Source organism: Bradysia coprophila, unplaced genomic scaffold (assembly GCF_014529535.1).
Source record: "Bradysia coprophila strain Holo2 unplaced genomic scaffold, BU_Bcop_v1 contig_358, whole genome shotgun sequence".
Classification (NCBI taxonomy): domain Eukaryota; kingdom Metazoa; phylum Arthropoda; class Insecta; order Diptera; family Sciaridae; genus Bradysia; species Bradysia coprophila.
This window is the reverse complement of record NW_023503616.1, coordinates 6156941-6177485: the sequence shown is the minus strand read 5'-3', so window position 1 is coordinate 6177485 and position 20545 is coordinate 6156941. Positions and strand designations below refer to the sequence as shown.

The following is a 20545-nucleotide window of genomic DNA, read 5'->3' as shown; positions in this document are numbered from 1 at the left end:
GTTTTTACTTGCTGTCAATGAAGTGTATTTTTTTCAATTTTAGTTTTTAAACTTTGATGATCATACGGTCAGCCATTACACCTATTTCTGATTTGAAGATTAATTGATTTTAAAATATTTTTAAACTAAAACCTGAATTTTAAAACATTTACAGACTCAACCGAATATAAAACATTCTTCTCGACTGTAATAATGTAGGTACACTAAAATTACAAGCATTTCTTATCAGCATAATGAGACTACAGTCAGCTTTTTTTTAATACAAATAAAACACAAACCTTGCAATATGCCTGTTAATTTGAATATATAGACACACATTTTGCCACGGTATTGCTGCATTACCACCTGAATCTATACACACGATATTGTAAATATTGTAAGGAACCATAAGTCGAGGGTATGGCCGTATAACAAAAAGTGGGACAGTATAACATTTGATATTCGTAGTCAATAGATATCAACATCGATTCGGAGGCAAATGAATTCGCCCATATTATTGCTAGAAATTTGAGGAAAATGTTTTTGATACATAGTTCTTGCCACCTACCATTTCTTATAGTGTTGTTTTTTGTGTCAGAAACTGTATTCAGTTTGTTATCAAATTTAAAGCACTTTTACATGGCCATACCTGCGAAAAAGTTTGCTGATTCTTAATACGTTTCTAAGATATTATTTGGTTCCCTAATGATAATGATTTCGATCTACGGATACGACAGAGGTGGCGCCATAGTATTTGGTTTATGTCCACAGTTAAACCCTTGTACCCTCTTCACCTGTTGCATGCGGCAAGCATACGACCAGTATTATTATTGGGTCTATTACAGCCTGGGACAGTCAAAAAAGTGCATTTTTATTCTATACGTGTTTCATCGCTTTCACCTGTTTTGCCATTGTAATTTGTATTGTTAAAACAGCTGAAATCGATAAACACGAAAATCATAAAAATACACTTTTTTGACTGTCCTTGGCTGTACTTCCATCGATGAAAGTATTTTTAATCTATTGATTTCATGGAGGTACCTAGAGTATTTATGAGCCGAAATTCAATAAAAAATCATCTCAAACACACCACTGATTTCAAATCTTGTACTTCAATTTTTTTAACATGCATTTTACTATAATAATGGGCCATATTACCCAGAACTTGTCATTTTTTTTTGTCGTCGTTATCGATAACAGAAGAAAAGGCAGTATATGACAGATTAATTGTCTTAATTGTGTCTCGTCCAATTAAGAGGCATCGATGCTCGAAATCGAAATTGTAGCCTACATTTGTGTCCGCTGGATCCGCGGTGACTTTTCAATCCTAAATTTAATAAGACTTAACTAGTCATATACAAAGAACTTCTGAATGTATGACGAAAAGTATTTTAATAAGTTTCTGCCGTTAATGTAACAATTCACTTAGATCGCACTGATGCACTCAACACATATTTCCATTTTATACAACTGTGATTTGGGGCGGTTGCTTCTGATATTGTTTCACAGCTTCTTCATAAGTAGGCAGGTCCACTGAAACAAGTACCGTTCGGTAAGACATTCAAAAATTTAAAAAAAAATCCATACTTTCTTTGGATTGATTCATAACTTCATTGTAGTCTAAGCGCGGCAACTGATCTCTATCTATGCAATAAATTTGATTTTGATTATGCTCTGCGTTTCGTTCAGAATTCCGTACGCCTATCAAAACGAAGCAAAGGAATATCAGAAGTCGTATGCAGCTATCGTAGTGTTATGGGAACGACTTACTTCTGTCATTCCTAATAGAATCTAACATACCACTTCTACTTTGTTGCATTGCAAACCATTCGGAAAAGATTGCCATTTTTGTAATGTACCAGCGGCATGATATCTTTGGGAGAACGTATACAAATTGTTGGAGAAATTAATCTAGAAGGAAGCAATTTTATTGCCCGCTACTCACAATTATTCCTAGCATCAACCCAAGCATAATTATCAAAGAGGAAATTAAAAACGAGTCCATTCTCCTAATTCACTGAATGTGAGTTTCCTGATCATTCATTGAAATCAACTTTTGCAACACAGTAAATAAACCAGCGAAAGAAAAAAATAAATCACTTTTGAGTCCGCGAATTTAATTCAAAACAAATCGTTTCTTTCCAATGAATTCATTATATGGTTCTGCGTGAAATGGAATATTTGATGCGAGTGTACGTACGTACATATGCGAATATTATCAGTATACAATACAATATTAACCAATTTGAAGATAAGATTATTTAAAAAAAAAATGTTTTGCACCAATTGTTGAATTATAACTATTAATTGCAAGATTGCAATACCATGATAGCCAAAAATGTTGAGATTATTAAGTTGGTATATTGTCTGAATATACAGGTGGCTATAAATAGCCTGTTGAAGCGTTGGAAACGCTTAAAGTTTGAAGCCGGAGAAAAAATGGGATAAGCAACTGGTCAACATGGACCTGCATCACATGAGGAAGGTTGAGCTTAGGAAGTTGCAACTGTTGGATACGTTCTTAAAGCAGATATGTTGTGACACCATCTGTAGTGTTGGAACTAGGACCTGTTCGTCTTACAAAGGAGAGTTGTTACCGACTCCTAAACTTTATTTCAAGTTGCATTTCTGAAACAGCTGCATTCGTTGAGAAAAAGGGCGATACTCTGATTTGAATGCTATGTAGGGAAGTGAATGCCAAAATTCACGAAGCACAAGATTTTCTGACGAAGTCAATGCTATACATTTACGTGTTAGCAGATTTAATGAATATGCCGGGATGTTATCGTTGTTTCTAGAAGTTTAATATCGAATCACCATACAATGACCAAACAAAAAAAAAATATTTTTTTCTCGAAATTTCAATAAACGTATCTTGATAATCAACAAAGATGCGTACAACCAATCAAAAACATAAAAAATAGATCACACATGCTCATAAATGAGCTATTTCTCTTTTCCATCCAGTATTTCAGTTAGCGATGGGCCAAATTTCCCGTACGGATCTTGTGGAAACCGGATGATATCATTCAAAAACGTGAATCCAATCACACGCGTGCTAATTACGTGTCGATACTCTGTAACACAAAAAAATCAGGCATGCTTCCGGTATGACTTCTTTATGCTAAGCAATTTCAAGCTTACTTTCATTCTCTTTCGACAAATCACGATAATTGTCATTCGATATTACCGCTGCATCAAAATCCACAGCAAAATCCATAATAAATCTATCGTCGTAACTTGTGACATTATGTCCGTTCGGTAAATTCTTGCATGGCGAAAACACCACTTTCCCTTCACTTTCCAGTTTTGCCAGCAGATCGGTATTAGATGATTTTCTGTTTTTCAATCTCATTTGCGGCACAATTGCCTTTGCCTCGTATCCTCGCTCCAAAAAATAGTTAAGGCAAATGTTGATTCCCTCCACTGAGAAGCCTTTATTTCGCGAATGGCTGCACAATAAAAAAAATATTTTAGGTTCAACGCCATCCGGTCTACTGGATGTGCATTTATTGTTTTAAATTATTTACCCAAATGCAACATTGCTTCCATCAATCAGCACCATTCTCTTTATTCCCGATATAGGTTTTGGATTCGTTGCAGTCGTACTGGTTTGTGTCGCAGGGATTTGGTTATTTGAGCTCGTTTCTGTTTCTTTCGGAGACCTGAAACGATTACAAGAAAATAACATCAGCGGAGTAGGTTACACTGCAAATTCCCCGTCCCATTCTTATTTCCAACTTCCAGTGCAGTTCTTATTGCAGTGAACTTTTGTTTGTCATTTAAAAAGTGAAGATTGGTACAAACGAGGGGTGCCGCACTTCTTGGACTAAATCGTAAGAAATCAAGTAGGATTAGCACCACTCGGATGTGATTTATTTCAATTTAGTTCATTTAATCCCGCAGTCCAAGAAGCTCAGTAGCCCTCGTGTACAAGAAACAAATCATTGAAGTCATTTTCCGCAGCAGATTTTGATTAATGTTCATGTCACGAACCAATTGCAGGATGTCTTACCGTCGTTTTTGCGAATTTTCTCGCGGTGATCGGCTTTTCTTTCGCTTCTTCGAACCTCTTCCATTATTGATGGGAATATAGTCATCAGCTCGTCCAACTCTATTGGAAGTTTGTATTGGACGTCCTCTATTCATTATTGGAACATAATCCCAGACTGGTGGTACTCTTTTCGGAGTTTGCATTGTTTCACTCACAAACACCACAGAATCATCAACACTATTCGTCAAAGTTTTATTCTGTGAGATGTTTTGCGGAGCCAGTGTTGTAGCAAATCGTGAGAATGAGAAATCTTGTGATGACACTGGTGTAGCGTACGGTGAATCGAAACAAAACGAGTCATCCGACACGAGATCGTACAACGGTGGTTTTATCGAATCGTTAACGCTTGCATCCTTACATACAACATACAATGGTACCGATTCAGGGTCGGGCTGATCGATTTCGATCACTTTTTTCACTTCGTTCGAAGTTTCTGCTAAGTCAATAGAGTCCGCAGAATCAATTATCACGTTAACAGCAGTATCTGAACTCTTATTTTCCCTATCTTGGCAATCCGAAGCTGCTACGACAGTGTCTGCAGTTGCATTAACTGTGGTCAATGCATTACAGTTATATGTGTCATCTGTTGCGAGATCGATAATGGTAGGTGGCTCAGGCTCAATAATTTCAATGTCACTGTCATTCGATGATGTTCTGTACTTTTTCGGTGTTAAATCAATGATGTCATCGACCAATTTTCTCTTCTTTTCTTTCTTTTTGTTTGAATTACTCAAACGGCTAGATGTATTACCACCATTCCCAATCACTGGTGTAGAATGATTCCGAATGTTTCGATGAAATGTACTCTGTGGAGACGATGTGCTACCATTAGCTTTATTAGCCTGCAGCATCTATTTGAAAAAGAGGAAAGAAAATTTGTTTACTCAGCAAATCTAGGAAAATTTGTGAAAAACTTTTCGGGATAGTAATTGATAATTGGTCTCTCAAAATGACAATTGAATTCGTATTGAGTTAGGAATTGAAATTATCAATAAGAGCATCTGAATTACGATGACATACAAATACACTGAAAGTTTTATTTTAAATAATCACGGCTGTCACTGACAGCAGCTAGAAATCTATCATAGCTTTGGAATATATACTAAAACAGTATTTTGGAGCACTAAAAAAATGTTGATTTTGAACGGTAGGTTTTGAGAGGAGTGATAATAATGAGATGACTAAAATTCAACAATTTACGGAAGAACAGTCATACAATGATAGAAATGTGATATTCGACACATTTCCTGACGTGGGAATTAAGTTCCAAACAAAAAAAAAATTATTTTATTTCGATGCCGAACGTTATTTGAAGTATTTTTGCATTATAATATGCATGGAAATTTTGCATAATTAATTTTTAATTCAGTAAAGTATCGTGAAAAATTAAGAAAATAAGCAAAGTCAGAAACCTTCGTCAACGTACGTGCAGCGCGCCATCTTTTTATTCAGTCGAAATTGTGAAAATTTACATATAAAACAATCGGGATATTTAGCAAAGATGTAAACAAAATGTCCTTCTTCATTTGGCAAATGACCCTTCTCCATCGGGTTGTACATGTTATGAACACAAAATCAGCTTTATAAAAAAAACTTAAAACTTTTTTGTTATGGTCTAGAATAATTTTTTGCTCATAATAATGTTCTTAATCGAAATAAAATCGTTGTTTGGAACTCAATTGTTATTTATGATTCATACAAAATTTATTTAGCAAATGAAAATCAAGATTTTTCATTTTAGTATTTCATTCAAGTCGCAAGCTCGTGTTTAACAAAAATCGAGAAAATAAGAATCTATGTTTTCATTTGTTCAACAAAACTCTTATAGAATCAATTACAACCCACAACAACGGAAATTAAAAAAAAAGAAAATTCGTTCATTAGTCGTTTTGGTTTTATAGAAATTTGCCCCAAGCCTACGATGTATGGCATAGAAGCATTCAGCCACTATAGCTAATTAATTTGGGGACATAAGGTGTGGAATTTGGAAATGGCACGGGTACAAGGATACGATACGATACGATCTACCTACAATGTAGGTCCTACATATATCTTTATAATTCTAACAATACTTACCGATATGACATTACACTGGCAACAATATTCTTATTAAAATTGTATAGTTTAATTGGCTAGGGTAAACTGGTGAGTTACGAGTCAAGTCCCCTTTATTTTAGTTCAGAGCCCCTAGTCTTATCTCTGTCAAGCAGACATTTGTGTGACTCGATTTTCTTTTTCAGTGCATGTCACTGATAGAGGTCTCATAGCCTGTCTACCCTATGTGGTAAGTAATTAAGGTTGATATTCAAGTTAATTTTAAAAACCCTTTGAAGGCTCGTTTGTTACATTCAGGAAGAAAAATCTATATCAAATATTGTTACCGGTATACTGTCATTATTACTTACCTTTTGTGTTGTTTGAAAGATGCATCAATGTCAATTGAATTGATTGCATATTTTCTTTCAATCAATCATAATTGATTTTGTAAATCAATTTTTGTTACTTTGAAATCGTGACGATCTCATTTTTTCATTATTAAAAAAAAAAAAAAAAACTACCCACACAATTACAAGAGTAAACTACTCGTAATCAATAAAGCTGGGTTTCAGAAGAATTTTAGACGAGACTAAAAATGGAGGAAATTAAACTCGAGGCTGAATTTTTCACTCATAACGAGGTACATGGTGACGAGCATTCCAAGCTCTACACATTGTCAACGAGAAGAAGAGACGAAAAGTTGACAATGTGAAGATGCTATTTCACGTGAAGTGAATAGCTGCTGCGAAGAGGAAATGCTATTCAATGAAAAGTATTTGTGTTTTCACCAATCTATTAAGGGGTAATGCTGTCGGGTGCCCCATACGTCATTCTTTTATGTAACAAATGACAAATGATAAGGACGTTGTGCCAGACGAGTTGAAAATTGGATTTGTCTGGCACGGCAAGCCTTTCATAAGACTTTTATTTTTAAGTTTTATTCGTCATTAGTTTCCTTTAATACATTCAAATTAATTGCGGCTTGCCAACTTTCGGCACCCTGGACTTTACTTAAATAGTCGTGGAATACCTCCAAATAATTTTCTAAAAATCTAGAGTCCAGTTTTGGATTTTTAGAAATTTATTTGGAGGTATTCCACGACTATTTAAGTAAAGTCCAGGGTGCCGAAAGTTGGCAAGACGCAATTAATTTCAATGTGATAATACGAATCTGGAATCCAGATTCTGGATTTTCTCTGATGTGGGAATGAAGACCGAGATTTAAGCTAGGCATACCCTTCTTAGGGTCCTCACCATGGGATTAAAAATTAAACAAAAAATAAATAAAAGTCTTAGAGGTCTAGGGGTCTAGGATGTTATGATCATGACTCGGTGCGAACGAAAACAGAGTTGAAATGTTGTTGATGACGATTTGTTTTTCTAAAATTGTACCATACGCAAACTGTCATTTTACCTTGTTATTACATTTTATTAAGTTTTACATTTTGTTAACTGACAATATACGTTTTTAACAATAAAAATATTGAAATTTGATTTTACTTTTGCACTGAGTTACACTCTCAATTTTAATAATTTTTTTTTCTTCGATGAACACCACGAATAGAAGACACAGAAAAAATAGAGAATTATGTGGACAGAATTTGCTTAAATTTCAAGAATTGTGTGGATCAACTTTGCTACCAAATTGTTAGCGAGTTTAAATTGATTACGATTTAAAGTGACTTCTGGTCCTAATAAATATTTAAACAAATTATCGTGTCCACATTATTCAACGTATCCATACGCTTTGTTTAATCCATGTTAATCCGTCAATTATATCGGAAATTATTGTTTCAATTCCATAATTTCATTACTTATATTCGTTCTGGCAATGTCTTCGAATCTATTGCGAAGTAATTCCGTTGAAAAGATATGAGGTATCGTTAGGAACGTTTGAAGAATCTAATAAAATTATCGATTTTTAATTCCGTTCAATTCTATTAACGATTGCATTGTGTCAGTTAAGTACCTTCAGACGCATATTTTTGTACGTATTTTCGTCCATGTGTACATACTCCTTTTGCAATTGGGTCGCAAACGATTTATATTCATCACGAGACGCCCTGTTTGTTTGTATATTGATCATTGGATTACTTGTTCACATATTGAACGGCATATGGCATAGGGTTGGTTACTTCAATTGATAGTAGACCTTTATGGGGTGATGTTTAAACTAACATTTACTAATCATGAAACAAAACCGAATGATCAGATTCAACAGAAGTAACCACCCATTTTCGTGAGAAAAAAAACGAACCCGAAAACAGCCAAATCCAAATCTTGGAAATAGAGTAAATCGTTTTCGATATCCGCATTATTAAACTGTGGATCACCCAGCAATTGCAGAACGGACTCTAACAATTTTTGCTAAAACAAAGCAATTAGTCAGTTGAAGGCTCCATCGTCATCGATTATTGAATTCACTACTCACATCGTTAATTCCAGTTTCAATGTAAAACTTATTAAATGCATCACAGTTTTCCGCATATCCAAAATCTCTTACATCGAATTCGTAATATTGAAAGAAAATAGCAAATACTAAGTGACTAGCTACATTCGGCTGAAGTAGGTTGATCTTGAATGTCAACAGTTTGTCATTATGATAATGTCTCGAGTTGTAATCGTTGTAACGATCCATAATTAGCTGAAACCAGCTTTTAGAAATCTCCGTTGGCACAGATGATTTTCCACAAGCACGATTCCAACAATCTTCTACCACCATGTTTAGTATTTTCTTACGTTTCTATCAATGTCGAAATGATGTAAGGATTTTGGTATCTGACAACAACAATTTCAATTACAGTTTCGTTCTTTCAAAGAATCGATTTTATTCAGTTTTCAAAGTGCGCACATGCGCGTGAAAATACATTTGTGTAATGGGGATGTAATAGGGACGGACACCTTTTGAATGTAAAGAGTGGCGCTACGACAACAATAGAACATAACCTCCAAAACAGAATCGTAAAAAATGTCAACAAAAAACAATAAATCCCACGTCCACGCTTTAAACCACAAATACTCACTTTCCACTGTTGAAGTCTTTTCTTACGTCTTTCCTTTGATTCGTTCGTGAATTTATTGTGTTTGATTTTCAGTTTCGATGTTGGTGAATTTTTTTGATTCCCAGTTTTCTTTTTCTTAGAAGCCCCTCCAGCACGCATGCTGAGCAGTTTTACAAAACGGAAAAATTACCAAACAAAACAATTAAAATTTCGAACAAAAAATAGAATGAATGTTGGTGGTCGAATATTGATTCTAACACATTAATGATGCCGGTATCAAATCCCGGCAAATGTATGTTACCAGGCAAAATAAAATTATATTTTTCTTTACTCGAAAATATTTTATGATTGAGAGGTATTATTTAATATAACATCTGTCGGATCTGTCAAATTTGAGAATTTTTTGACAAAACTTCAGCCAAGGTGGCTCTGCTGTTCAATTATGTATCCGCGAAATTTTGAAATTTATTTTGAGAGTCAAACTTCTCAATTTATTTCGTTTAGAAAGTTCAGCTAATTTAGTGATTCGGACAATGGAAAAATTAGGAAAACCGTAACGAATTTTGAGAAACTCCCACAAAACTAGAAGAATTTTCAGAAGTTTTCAGCTGTAAACAATACATAAATGATTGGGTCAATTTAACTTTCTCACCGGGAACGTGTCGTCTTGCTTGTGCTCGAGCTCGAGTTTGTTGTGTTCTGTGTGTCTTGTGTTATTATAGTGAATTTATGCTATCGAAAAGGTGTTGCAAACAACACAGAGGGGCAGAAGATTAACTATTCGTCTTTTAGTGTAGAACTGAAATGCTTTTGTGGTAATGTTAATTGCAACGACCTAAAGATCACAAACGTTTTACTGTTGAACATAAATACCTCCAGAAGACTTAGCATGGACGCATTTTGGATTATAGTGTTTATCATAATTTTGATAATATTTTTGAGTTGCTGTAAAGGAAAAAGAGGAAGAGCTATGTTTACAAGTAAGGAATTTATTCATTTAATTTATTCAATTATTAAATAGTAACGTTGGGGCTTCATCGATCGATTAGTGTCATAGGTTGAGCAGCAAAATACAAAATTTTTAACACATTCCGACGCATGCCTAGTTTTAATCATTCGTGTGATTACAAATAAAATAACATGCGACTTGTGTAAGTGCGAAGAACCAAATATAGACCTAGAGACACTGCCTGTTCAAACACACACCGCGAAAGTATGATCAAGTTGTGCAACGTCAGTTCGGATATTAAACTGTTTCCTTCAGTTATTAAATTCACCCATCCTCTTCGAGTTTGCCAACTTAATAAGCAATTCCGTAAGCCGAGAGGATCTTATCATAAAGGTCACAATAAAAACATTTCCAAATTCGGGGAATATCTGGGAGACTAATCTTTGCAGTGATAGTAGACAAAAAGATTTCACTCGGAGTGCTATTTATTCCGTAGCGGAGCCGAGACGTAGACTAGACCTATCGAATCTCATTATATTTCCGTCTAGTGTTATAAATCGTTACCGAAATACTTATATTGTATAGTAAACAAAAGTTTCGCTGAATATATTGAAAGTGCTTTGTCGAATCTCGTTTAAAATGGAATTTTTAGTTATCGTCGCATTTTGTATTGCAGTTTTAATAATTTGTTGTTTATGTTGTGCCGGAAAGAATCGAAAGAATCCCATGTTCACTGGTAAGTAGTTCCATAAACATTCGTTATTGGACTGCAAATGAGGTGAATCATTTGTTTATAATTAGAAAGTGTTTCACAATGTGCGAAAATGTCAAAAAATTGTAGTGTGCGCCTTGGGCGGATTGTTTACTTTAGGAGAAAAAAATAGTTTGCTGTTGATTCTAAGTCATTAGGACGTGTCAGTCTTGTTTTGTGTTCTTAGTTAGACATATTGATATGAAATCCCGTTCGTCTCATATAATTTTCGCGACAATAATCGTTGTGCTTATCTTGCTGTTACCATTTTTCTTATGCTGTTGCTTTTTTCACCATAGAAGGAATCGTAGTGGTCGAGTCATTCAGACAGGTAAATATTTTCGGCGAGAAACTGATTGTGGTTTTATATTTACTCCACTAAAAAACAATTTGGAACTAAGATTCATTGTTTCCAATCTCTTCTACTTTTAACGTTGAATACGGAATGACGTATATAAATGAAAAGTAATTTGACTTTAATTGCATCATCAACGAATGATGCATCATCACGGGAAAGTTTGCATACTAATGTTTTAGCTGGAAAATTAGTTTGTGGAATGTACAGGTCTCCCACGATTTCAAAATCTTCTTAATATAGGAGGTTTTCAGACTAAGATTTTATGAGATTTTTAGGAGCTTTCGTTCGCTGGGAAGAATATATTTTTTAACAATCTTTTATGTTCAAGTCTTTTAACAATAGCTGGATGTAGAAGGCCACTATTTTTGTGATAAATTCATCATTGTACGAATTGTGACAAACCCTACTTCTTGTTTAAAACTCTTATTTTTTCTCTTTCGAATGGCTATTGCTAGAAAGTCTCTATTTCTTGAAACATCCTCTGTGCATTGTCTTGTTCGTTCCAGCATGTAGCAAAATAATACTCACGTTGTAGCATACACTTAGACTAGGTATTTTGGCCGATGTTACAGGATCCGAAATGGATCTATACAGAAAAATTGTAGTTACCCAAAGTAACCAAAAAGCTCTAAGTTCAATTTTGGACATTTACCAAAGCAATTACTAGTAACGACCTTTTCATGTTATTTTACTCGTCCAATGTTTGTATTGATTTTGATCCTGATTTGTGTAGGACTTTAATGATGCAGGAGATTAGGAGATTTTGGGGGGTGTGGGAGACCTGAATGTAGATTCAATCTTAAACAAACAAAACCATTCACATATTCCACAGAAAACATTTTTTGATATCTTTTTTTCTCAAAGGTCCAGTTTGATATCGTTCTGTTAAGTAGAACATTTCCGGTTAGTGTTTGTATTTTATACGCCGTCATGGTAAATGTAACACGGAACTGTCATCGTAACAGATTTGACCAGATTTGACTTCCAGGCTCAGTTTAAATCTTTTGCATGACTTATCAGTCATTGTAAATCATCAAAATAATTACTCATTTTAGACTCCACCCCCTATCGTACGATTTTTTTTACAAATAAAATATTATTTTGTAAGGACCGTATGAATTCCTTGACAGCCTTACTCCCCCAAATGCTGTGCATATTTTGTGTATAGCCCCTAACGTTGTGTTGCCATACATTTCGCTATGTTAATAACTTCACTTAAACCTCTCTTAATAAGCTCAATTATTTTCGGTGTCGATACCAGATGACTAGTCGCTTCTAAGAAACGTTTCGCGTTTGTTTGTTTGTTGATTCTTAACTGAAATTGTTTTCTTTATTATATTTTATAATTTTTGTTTTGTGGTTGTTGTGAGATGATTTATTTTCAGTTTACTAAGCTAAGTTATTTTTCTCCTGTTTCTCCCGAATTAGGCCAGTTTCCATGGTTTTGGATAAATAGATTAGGGTAACTTTTGTTAAGAATAGTTGCCACTCCATGGGTGGAATTTGTTTCATTTTATGATACAGATTTAGGTTTCTTTATTAATTGTCTGTCTTTAAATAAGACCAAAGAATGATATTTGAATATAAGAACTAGAAAAACAATGAGAAGCATTTATAGTAGAGGAATGTGGTATCGCATTGAGTATGGGAGAAACGGAACGGAATACTTAATTTTTTCGATGAACACAAATTTGTGGTCCGAAGACTTTTACGAGTATCTGTATGCTACATATTGTTTCCCAAATGAAAAAAGAGTACCAAGTAAAGGTTGTCGCACTCAGATTATCTTATAAACCTCGGGGGTGGTATCGGCTAACACTTTCAAATTATTTTGCCTTTTTTCTGCAATTTATAGCAATGTGACCTTGCGTTATTAAAACACATTTTTTTATTTATCATCGGCCATATTAAAGTCAATACTCAATACTGAGAAAATTACCGAATCTCATATCGTTCGTACAACTCGTAATATTGATAACGCCACAATCGCTGGTAATAGCAGCGTCTCTTATCATCATTCTCTCTGATTCGACGGTTGCATTTTGTAAATCTGTTATATTATTAAGCTGTTCGTAAATAGTAGATGAGCTCTATGAATTTCACTTTAGTATTATAGAGAACGAACGACTAGAAGAACCCAGTGTTTTCATAGTGTCATTGAGCGAATATTCAAAATTTAAAGTGCACGAAATTAGGATGTACACGTTAGAGCCAATTTATGGATTTTTGGCAGTATTTTGTATTGTTGTTCCAATTATTTTTTGTATGTGCAGACGTCGGAGACGTTTTGAAGGTCGGGTTTTAAGTCCAGGTAAATTCCATTCGGCGTAGATTCGTGTACAGTCCTTAAAACTTTCGATTAGTTTCGACAATAGTAAAATATCATGATTTTTAGATCGTTCAACGAAAACTACTAGTGATTTAGTATAGTCTCATCGTTGGTTCAGTGGTACACTGAATATTTTTGACAGTTTTTTACACACTTAAGAGCATGACGCTTCCATTCAGAAAAGATTTAATTTTTATAAAAGGAGTGAAATTTACAACTTTTAATGTGGAATTAAAAGTAACAATGGAAAAATATGCCACGTACATTCGCATAATGACTCATGCGGTATCTCTTCATTGTTTCATTTTTATTGGTATTAAATCTGGAGTACTTCAAATGGACGTCGTTGTTCGATGTATTGTGAAAACTTACCTTTTACAGACACTATTGGGCTCATTAACAATGAACAATTAATGTACGTTTCTCGTCAAATCTAATCTTTCGTATACATATATTTACTTGCTTGATGAACCGTCTAATCAACCAACGTCAATTAGTTTCGTAGAAATATTTTTCACAGTCAGTTTGTCATGGAGTCATTTATGTACGTCTATCTAATTTTTGTTGTAATTGTCCTTCCATTGACAATAGCAGTGGCTGGATATTTCTTGTTGAAAAGAAAGAGCACAAAGTTTTTCGTACGACGGTGTCAACGAGTAGAAAGATGTGGTATAAAACATTTTGATTTTCACCAATGTTTTCATATTAGTTTTTTGTTTATGTAACCAATTTTTTTCACAACGCAGGCGTGAAATAGTTATTTTCTCTCATCCACTGAGACTTCGGAAGCCTTCGTTGTAAAAAAAAATGTTGTGTTTACCGCGAGAAAAAGTGGAAAATTGCATTTACTCGGGTGACAACACCTTCGAAATGCAATGTCCAACTTTTCTCTCTCGTCGAACAAATAATTATATCGGCATATATACATCAATGCTTTGAATTCGATCATATTGAACCTTTCTGAATGAAATTTCTCTATGTACAAAAATGTTATCGTTATTCACTTCATTGAATTACAAGTACCATCCATTTCTTCGAAGAGACATTTTAAATTCAATGTTAAATAGTTGTAGACTAGACAGTCACGAAGAGCTATCACACGATAACATTTCGAAGTTACCTTGTAAAGATAAGTCAATAATTTCTTTTCCCTTTCTTAGTTGCAACAATTGATGCATTTTCACAGCGTAAGCCTATATCTTATTGAGTTCGTACTTTTCTCCGCTCTTTTCTTTATTAAATACTTATTGCACCGATTACTAAAGTACACTTGTTATTTATTTTTATACTTTGTCTTTGACGTCACTCTACATATGTGTCGTCAAATTTTTATTACCTTAACTTTACTAAAAGGAAAAATAAGATAAATTAATAAGAGAAGCAAGATAAGCAGGTAATAATTATCCTATTGGGTGTGAGTAAGTTTTGTCAATCTTTATGACACAATAATTAGCATGTATGAATGAATCATTTGCAAACAGCCAAGATTAATTAATAAAATGTCTTACAGAGATTGCGTCTCTTCATTTAGAAAGATCTTTATCAGCTTAGCTTAGTTACATTTGCGACTTGTGACCGAAAGGTGTTACTTAGAACTAGTTTTTACTTGCCGGGAATAAGAATGGGTTTAGATATGGAATTAGACGACTGGGATGCACAGGAAGTTATGTACATCGCGTTCGGAATTTTCGGTGGATTGATTGTGTTTTTTTCAATTTGTTGTGCTTGTTGCAATCGTCGTCGTCAGCAAAGAAAATCGGCTATTTCGGTACATTCTCAAGTACATGCTACTCACGCCACGCATATTGATCAATGCATTGAACCTCAGCCAACAAGTGTTGAAGTTGACGATGGTAAAGTATATAAATTTACGCATTAAACATATGTGCACGTTGAAGATATTTATTGGCTTTTTCGAAGCTTATTGTTAAAGTCGTTCCAATATCTGATGTCGTTCCTTTGAAGACACATTCCGCCCGACGACGGTTAGATTTTATTTATATTTTTATTTTTCACAAAATTTTGTTAGTCACTCTTTCTGGTTCCAAAACAAATTTGCCAAATAATGGTGATCTTGATAAAGACTATACCTTCCTATGCTTTACTCGCTTTAGTTTATCGGGTAAGAATTGATAAGAATTTTATTGTAACATTTTGCTTTAGAATGAGTGATGAAATTGCAGTTCAGATATATTCTTTCAAAAAGATAAAACGGTCGCTAAATTATTTGTTTACTCAAAAATGGAGCCATTTAACGACACTTCGGAAAATGATGAAGAATTTAACAATGCGGGTTTCGCGATGTGGCTTTTCGTTAAAATCATTTTATTTTGTACACCGTTTGCGATTTGGTACTTCTGTTTCCGGCGGTGTCGACGGAGTGAGTTGTTTTCAGTTATTTTAATCGGAGTGATTAGGGAATTTAACGTTATCAACGCTTTATTGGCCTAAAAATACTTTATGGAAATGTGAATAATTTTATACAATCCGTGCCTTTTCCAGCAATATAAAACCTGTTAATCATCCCATGTCTTTGATATTAACTAACGCAAACATATTATCGTAAAAAAATTATCTTATCTGCGTACTACATCACAAATTGTATGATAATGTTCTGTTGTTGTTTCGGATTGAATTGCTCGTTTATGCTATAAAAGTGTAGGGATTTCAGAGTCTCTTGTGGCCGGATATGCATCGGTAAATGGATTGGTTCTTAGATTTCCATTCCATGAGTGAAACGAAAGACATCACTTATGTTAATTCCTTTGCATCAGATTGTGTTACAAAATGCGTTGGATATTATCGACTTTAATCACTTTTTTTGTAACTGTTAATCGTTTTCTTTGTTGGTGTTACCGTCTATACCAGTTAGATAACTAAATCTATTGTATACCTGTTATCAGTAATCGAACGCAAAATTTTTTACGAAATTTGACGTCCGTAAATGAATCTAGTCCCGCTGTAACTTCAGTATGGAATGGTTATACTTTGTGTCGTTCGGTGCTGTCTTTTTGATTGTGTTTGGAACTAGTTTAATTGTATTCTCCATAATTAGACGTCGTCGCAGACAACCAGCTTTATTTTCGGGTAGGTGACAAACGAAATAAATGTAAATTACAACATCTAATCACAAGACCCAAAGCTGGATTTTCAATCAGTTGGTAATGGTTTTGTGTCGACAAATAATACATTTATATGATTCACCTAAATGTCCAATCACAAAATGTGAACAACTGTTGGTTGTGGTAGAAGCGACTATATGATTTGCGTTTAAAAAATTTCAAAATAACACGAAATGTTATCAGTTAGTTAATGTTTACTGCTTAGCGTAGTAGGTGGTTCAGGATTTTCTTTAAATTGATTATTTATCTGACTCAAGTCATCATGGAGTGGATATTTTTTTCCTCGTTTATGTTCGGTCTCTTGACTTTCGTAATTGTTTCATGCATGGTTGGGTGCTGCATCCGAAAACGTAGACTCGGAGTTGTACGTGCCGGTAAAATTACTAAATTACCGCACCGGTTCTACTTTGTTGCTGTTTTGTAATTTTTTTATTCAGCAAGTTCCTTTCTTTGTATTCCACAGCGCCAGTCGTAGTGACAACTGCTACACAACAAGTGCCATTCACACCAGGATCGCAGATGCATCAAACGAATATATATCCGAATCAAATACCTTATCCGATGGGACAACAAGGATATGGAATGCCTATGCCTGCGTCAAATCAACAGAGGTAAGTCTAATTTCCGTTCATTTTTTAAATTTTCGCAATACCAAAAATATTGTGAAATGCGATTAATTGCATCCAAACTTTGAGATAACAACGTGAATCACGGTATTCCGAATGAAGATAACAAATGGAATTAAAAATAAAAATCATTCGTGTAGTAGATAAGACCACAGTTCCTCGTTTTCGTATACACTTTGTTTATTTTAATTCGACCATATAGAAGCGGAAATTGATGCGTAAATAATATGTGTGCAGAATGTTAATTAACTGAAAAGTGCATTTATTAGCTTGATGTGTAGGTACAACTCATGGGTTTCTTTTTTCTCACTTGTAGTCTGCAATCTATTTTAAGGCATTTGAAACTTGACTAATTGAATTCGTGCTTTGACCTCGCACTGGTCATTTGTTTTATTTTATTTCTTTGCGGAAACTGGTTTTTCTCGAAAACATGAAATAGTTATTTGTTAACCAAGGGGAGAAAATAGAAAATTTCACCAAGAGCCAACGTTCCTATTTCCTACTTCTTACCGAGTGTGCGTTTTGTGAAAATCCACATTTTTGTCCACTTCGAAGAAAATAAAATAAATAACGTGTTTTGATATTCAGCTATTTTAGATGAGAAAATGATCATTTTCTCACCCAATATGGCTAAGCCCTCCATTTTCGGATAGAAAATAATTATTTTCTCACCCAAAATAGCTCTTCTCAGAATGACAACAAATAGTTTTTTATACAACCAAGGGATAAATGTTTTTTTTTAAATCATTTATCACCGAGTTGTATGCAACGTTTTTCGCAATAACGGCTAAGGAAAACGACTCACAACGATTAATAGTGGTCAAAATAAGGATTTTCGCATCGCTAGCATGAAAAAGTGTTATTCAGATTTTCCGTGACCTTTGGAAACGAGTTGTCTAACTCTCTACAATTGTTAAAAGTTTCCTATGTGCAGAATGAGCACTAGCTGAATATCACCAGCTGGATCTACTAACACACACTTATTGTGTGATAAACAATCAAAACACATTCTTCACAATGTCTTTACGTCATTCATACGTGTTATGTGCGCGCATAGGTGACGTTAACGTAGAAATGCACTGTGGGTAGGTTGTCTTTGAATTGTTTACAATACAAAGTGTTTTTCTTTGTACACCAGCTGGTGATATTCAGCTGGTGCTTATTCTGCACGTAGGAAACTATTAGCAATGGTATTTAGTAGCGGAAATTACAACGAAAGACTCCCTTAAAATCTTCATTTCGCATTTGGGATTCGTAAACGGTTTTATAGTTGGGGTAAACTGATCAGTTACGAGCCCACTTTATTTTAATTATGAGCTCCTTTATCTCTTTCAAGCACACATTGATGTGGTTCGATTTTCTCGTTCACTGCTCGTAACTGGCAGGGGGTTCGTAACTAACATTGTTTGTTTACTATACGTCAGTTCTACAGACTATAATTTCATTGTTAAGCTGTCACATTCATCTGTTATCGATAACGACGACAAAAATAATGACAAGCTCTGGATAATATTGTCCTTCATATAGTAAAATGAGTGTTAAAAATATTGAAGTACAAGATTTTAAATCAACCGATCAAAAATACTTTGATCAAGTGAAGTAATACACCAGATAATAATACTGGTCATATGTTTACTGTCTGCAACAGGTTAAATGCCCAACTAGTTTCGCATTCAGTCAAACACAGTTTTAACGTTTCTTTTCATGTTTTAAATGAAATAAATCGAGAGAGATTATATTCTCCCTTTAACCAACTCACTCATTCTAACTAAGATTTTAGTTCTAGCATACGCACAAACACATTCCTTAAAAAAGGAATTTTAAGTGATCGTTTGATTACTCATTCAAATTAAACTTATTTTTCAGTTATCCAATGCCACAAGCAGGATATCAACCGTACCCCGCTGGTGGAGCACCATATCCACCCGGTAAGTTAACAATCCGTAATTGAAGTTGAAATTTTAGTATAACCGAAATGTAATTGTGTAGGTCCGCATGAAAACATGAATCCACCATCATACGACCAAGTGGTTGGAACCACAACAACGACAACCGAAAATTATGCCAAACAAGCGCCATACAACCCGAGCTATCCAGGATAAACATCGTCTCTAAATGTTGAACTTATTTAATTTTAAGACACCGTGTGTACTTTTCCATTCGAAGTGTTCATTTTTTTCAACTAATTTGGTTGATCAAATTGATTTATCGAGTTAAATTAATATTAAAATGTGTTATCAAACAAGAAAAGAACAAAAAAAAGAAAAAAAAATAGTGAAAAGAACAAAGAAAAAAAAGAAAAGGGGAGTTGGCATCCAATTTAAAATTTCTTCCCTGCATGTGATTACGCTATACTAAAGAATTTCAAATAAATTTAATTTTTAAAGTCAGTACATAATCCATGATCTTCATTTTGTTGTAAACATCTTCCATTGGATTCAACCTTATATGGAAACGGCTAGTCTTCTGCTATCGACAACTATATGGCATGAATAAACGGAATGAACGGCATTTATGATACCAAATATAGAAGTGATAGATCTCGTATACAAATGAAGTAACAGATTTAATAATTTTATCGCGATACACTTGCCGTTTCTGAAAGGTTTACATCGAACAAAGATAATTCGTTTCCACAACAATTATTCCGGTTGTATGTCCCGGTCGAAACTGAAAATGTTTTATTTAGTTGTACGAATAACGTATCTTAGTAATTGATATTTGCCTCTGTCGGATTTGAAGTAATGCTCAAAGCGAGAAAAGGCAAGCCATTCATTCATATATTTCGTTTAGTTCGATTAACTTGTTGATAGTCTATTACAGAACCTCATATTCAAGAGTTATATTAGACAATAATTCATCAAAATTCTTCATAAAATATTTGAATTTTTGTGAGCTATGTAATCAAAGGTAAATCAATAATTAATTTGTTTGGAAAAGAAAGCAATTTTTGTTGTTTCAATGTAAATTCTACAAAACAAAAACCGAAACCATTTGAATCAAACTTTAATTTCAGGAAATTTGAATGAGATTATTGAGTCAGACATATGTACGACAATTCTTACATGATAGTTAGGAATTATCGCACATCAGTCCGATTGATAAATTGTTTTTGGATACAACGGCTTAAGGTCTTTTCTAGAATGTAATATAATAGCAAAGATTATAAATACTTGTTAATTGTGTATAACGTTTGTAATTTCTTAATTTTTGATATAAGTTTTAAGAAGGAGAACAAAATAAAAAAAAAACTTGAAACCATTCGAGGTAATGGTGCTGGTGTGACTGCATTTTTGAAAGAAATCATTGGCTTTTATATATACACACAAATATTTTTT

The 20545-nt window shown here is 34.1% G+C and overlaps 3 protein-coding genes across 11 annotated transcripts; 1 reads left to right on the top strand and 2 right to left on the bottom strand.

The window, feature by feature from the left end:
• Positions 1 to 1352: 1352 nt before the first annotated feature.
• LOC119081548 lies at positions 1353 to 2186 on the bottom strand. 2 transcript variants are annotated; one of them, XM_037190570.1, is made up of 4 exons: positions 1925 to 2186; positions 1750 to 1852; positions 1567 to 1680; positions 1353 to 1512 (listed from the first exon to the last, which is right to left on the bottom strand). In XM_037190570.1, exons 1-4 carry the CDS (start codon positions 1982 to 1984, stop codon positions 1442 to 1444), a joined length of 348 nt encoding a protein of 115 aa, XP_037046465.1. In that variant the 5' UTR covers positions 1985 to 2186; the 3' UTR covers positions 1353 to 1441. The 2 variants fall into 2 exon arrangements, with proteins under 2 accessions (XP_037046465.1, XP_037046466.1); XM_037190571.1 differs by having other exon boundaries at positions 1780 to 1852; positions 1925 to 2181.
• Positions 2187 to 2766: 580 nt separating this feature from the next.
• LOC119081545 lies at positions 2767 to 9498 on the bottom strand. Its single transcript, XM_037190560.1, has 5 exons — positions 9094 to 9498; positions 3995 to 4884; positions 3510 to 3644; positions 3124 to 3431; positions 2767 to 3056 (listed from the first exon to the last, which is right to left on the bottom strand). The coding sequence occupies exons 1-5, from the start codon at positions 9229 to 9231 to the stop codon at positions 2926 to 2928; spliced, it is 1602 nt and encodes a 533-aa protein (XP_037046455.1). The 5' UTR covers positions 9232 to 9498; the 3' UTR covers positions 2767 to 2925.
• LOC119081546 (protein shisa-5) lies at positions 7491 to 19605 on the top strand. Of its 8 annotated transcripts, XM_037190567.1 has the most exons (5): positions 7491 to 7505; positions 10607 to 10757; positions 17045 to 17192; positions 19074 to 19135; positions 19197 to 19605. In XM_037190567.1, the coding sequence occupies exons 2-5, from the start codon at positions 10661 to 10663 to the stop codon at positions 19307 to 19309; spliced, it is 420 nt and encodes a 139-aa protein (XP_037046462.1). In that variant the 5' UTR covers positions 7491 to 7505; positions 10607 to 10660; the 3' UTR covers positions 19310 to 19605. The 8 variants fall into 8 exon arrangements, with proteins under 8 accessions (XP_037046462.1, XP_037046464.1, XP_037046461.1 ...); XM_037190569.1 differs by lacking the exons at positions 7491 to 7505; positions 10607 to 10757 and adding an exon at positions 9910 to 10052; XM_037190566.1 differs by lacking the exon at positions 7491 to 7505 and having other exon boundaries at positions 10400 to 10757.
• The last annotated feature ends 940 nt before the right edge of the window (positions 19606 to 20545 follow it).

Excerpts from the sequence above, each read along its gene's own strand:
- LOC119081548 (XM_037190570.1), bottom strand. The coding sequence starts at position 1,984 with ATGGACTCGTTTTTAATTTCCTCTTTGATAATTATGCTTGGGTTGATG. Across the intron at positions 1,853-1,924 it reads GGTTGATGCTAGGAATAATT|ATATCATGCCGCTGGTACAT; the intron begins GTGAGTAGCGGG and ends GTTCTCCCAAAG. Across the intron at positions 1,513-1,566 it reads TATGAATCAATCCAAAGAAA|TGGACCTGCCTACTTATGAA; the intron begins GTATGGATTTTT and ends TACTTGTTTCAG.
- LOC119081545 (XM_037190560.1), bottom strand. The coding sequence starts at position 9,231 with ATGCGTGCTGGAGGGGCTTCTAAGAAAAAGAAAACTGGGAATCAAAAA. Across the intron at positions 4,885-9,093 it reads AAAGACTTCAACAGTGGAAA|ATGCTGCAGGCTAATAAAGC; the intron begins GTGAGTATTTGT and ends TTTTTCAAATAG. Across the intron at positions 3,645-3,994 it reads GAAAATTCGCAAAAACGACG|GTCTCCGAAAGAAACAGAAA; the intron begins GTAAGACATCCT and ends TAATCGTTTCAG.
- LOC119081546 (XM_037190561.1), top strand. The coding sequence starts at position 15,081 with ATGGGTTTAGATATGGAATTAGACGACTGGGATGCACAGGAAGTTATG. Across the intron at positions 17,193-19,073 it reads CCTGCGTCAAATCAACAGAG|TTATCCAATGCCACAAGCAG; the intron begins GTAAGTCTAATT and ends CTTATTTTTCAG. Across the intron at positions 19,136-19,196 it reads TGGAGCACCATATCCACCCG|GTCCGCATGAAAACATGAAT; the intron begins GTAAGTTAACAA and ends GTAATTGTGTAG.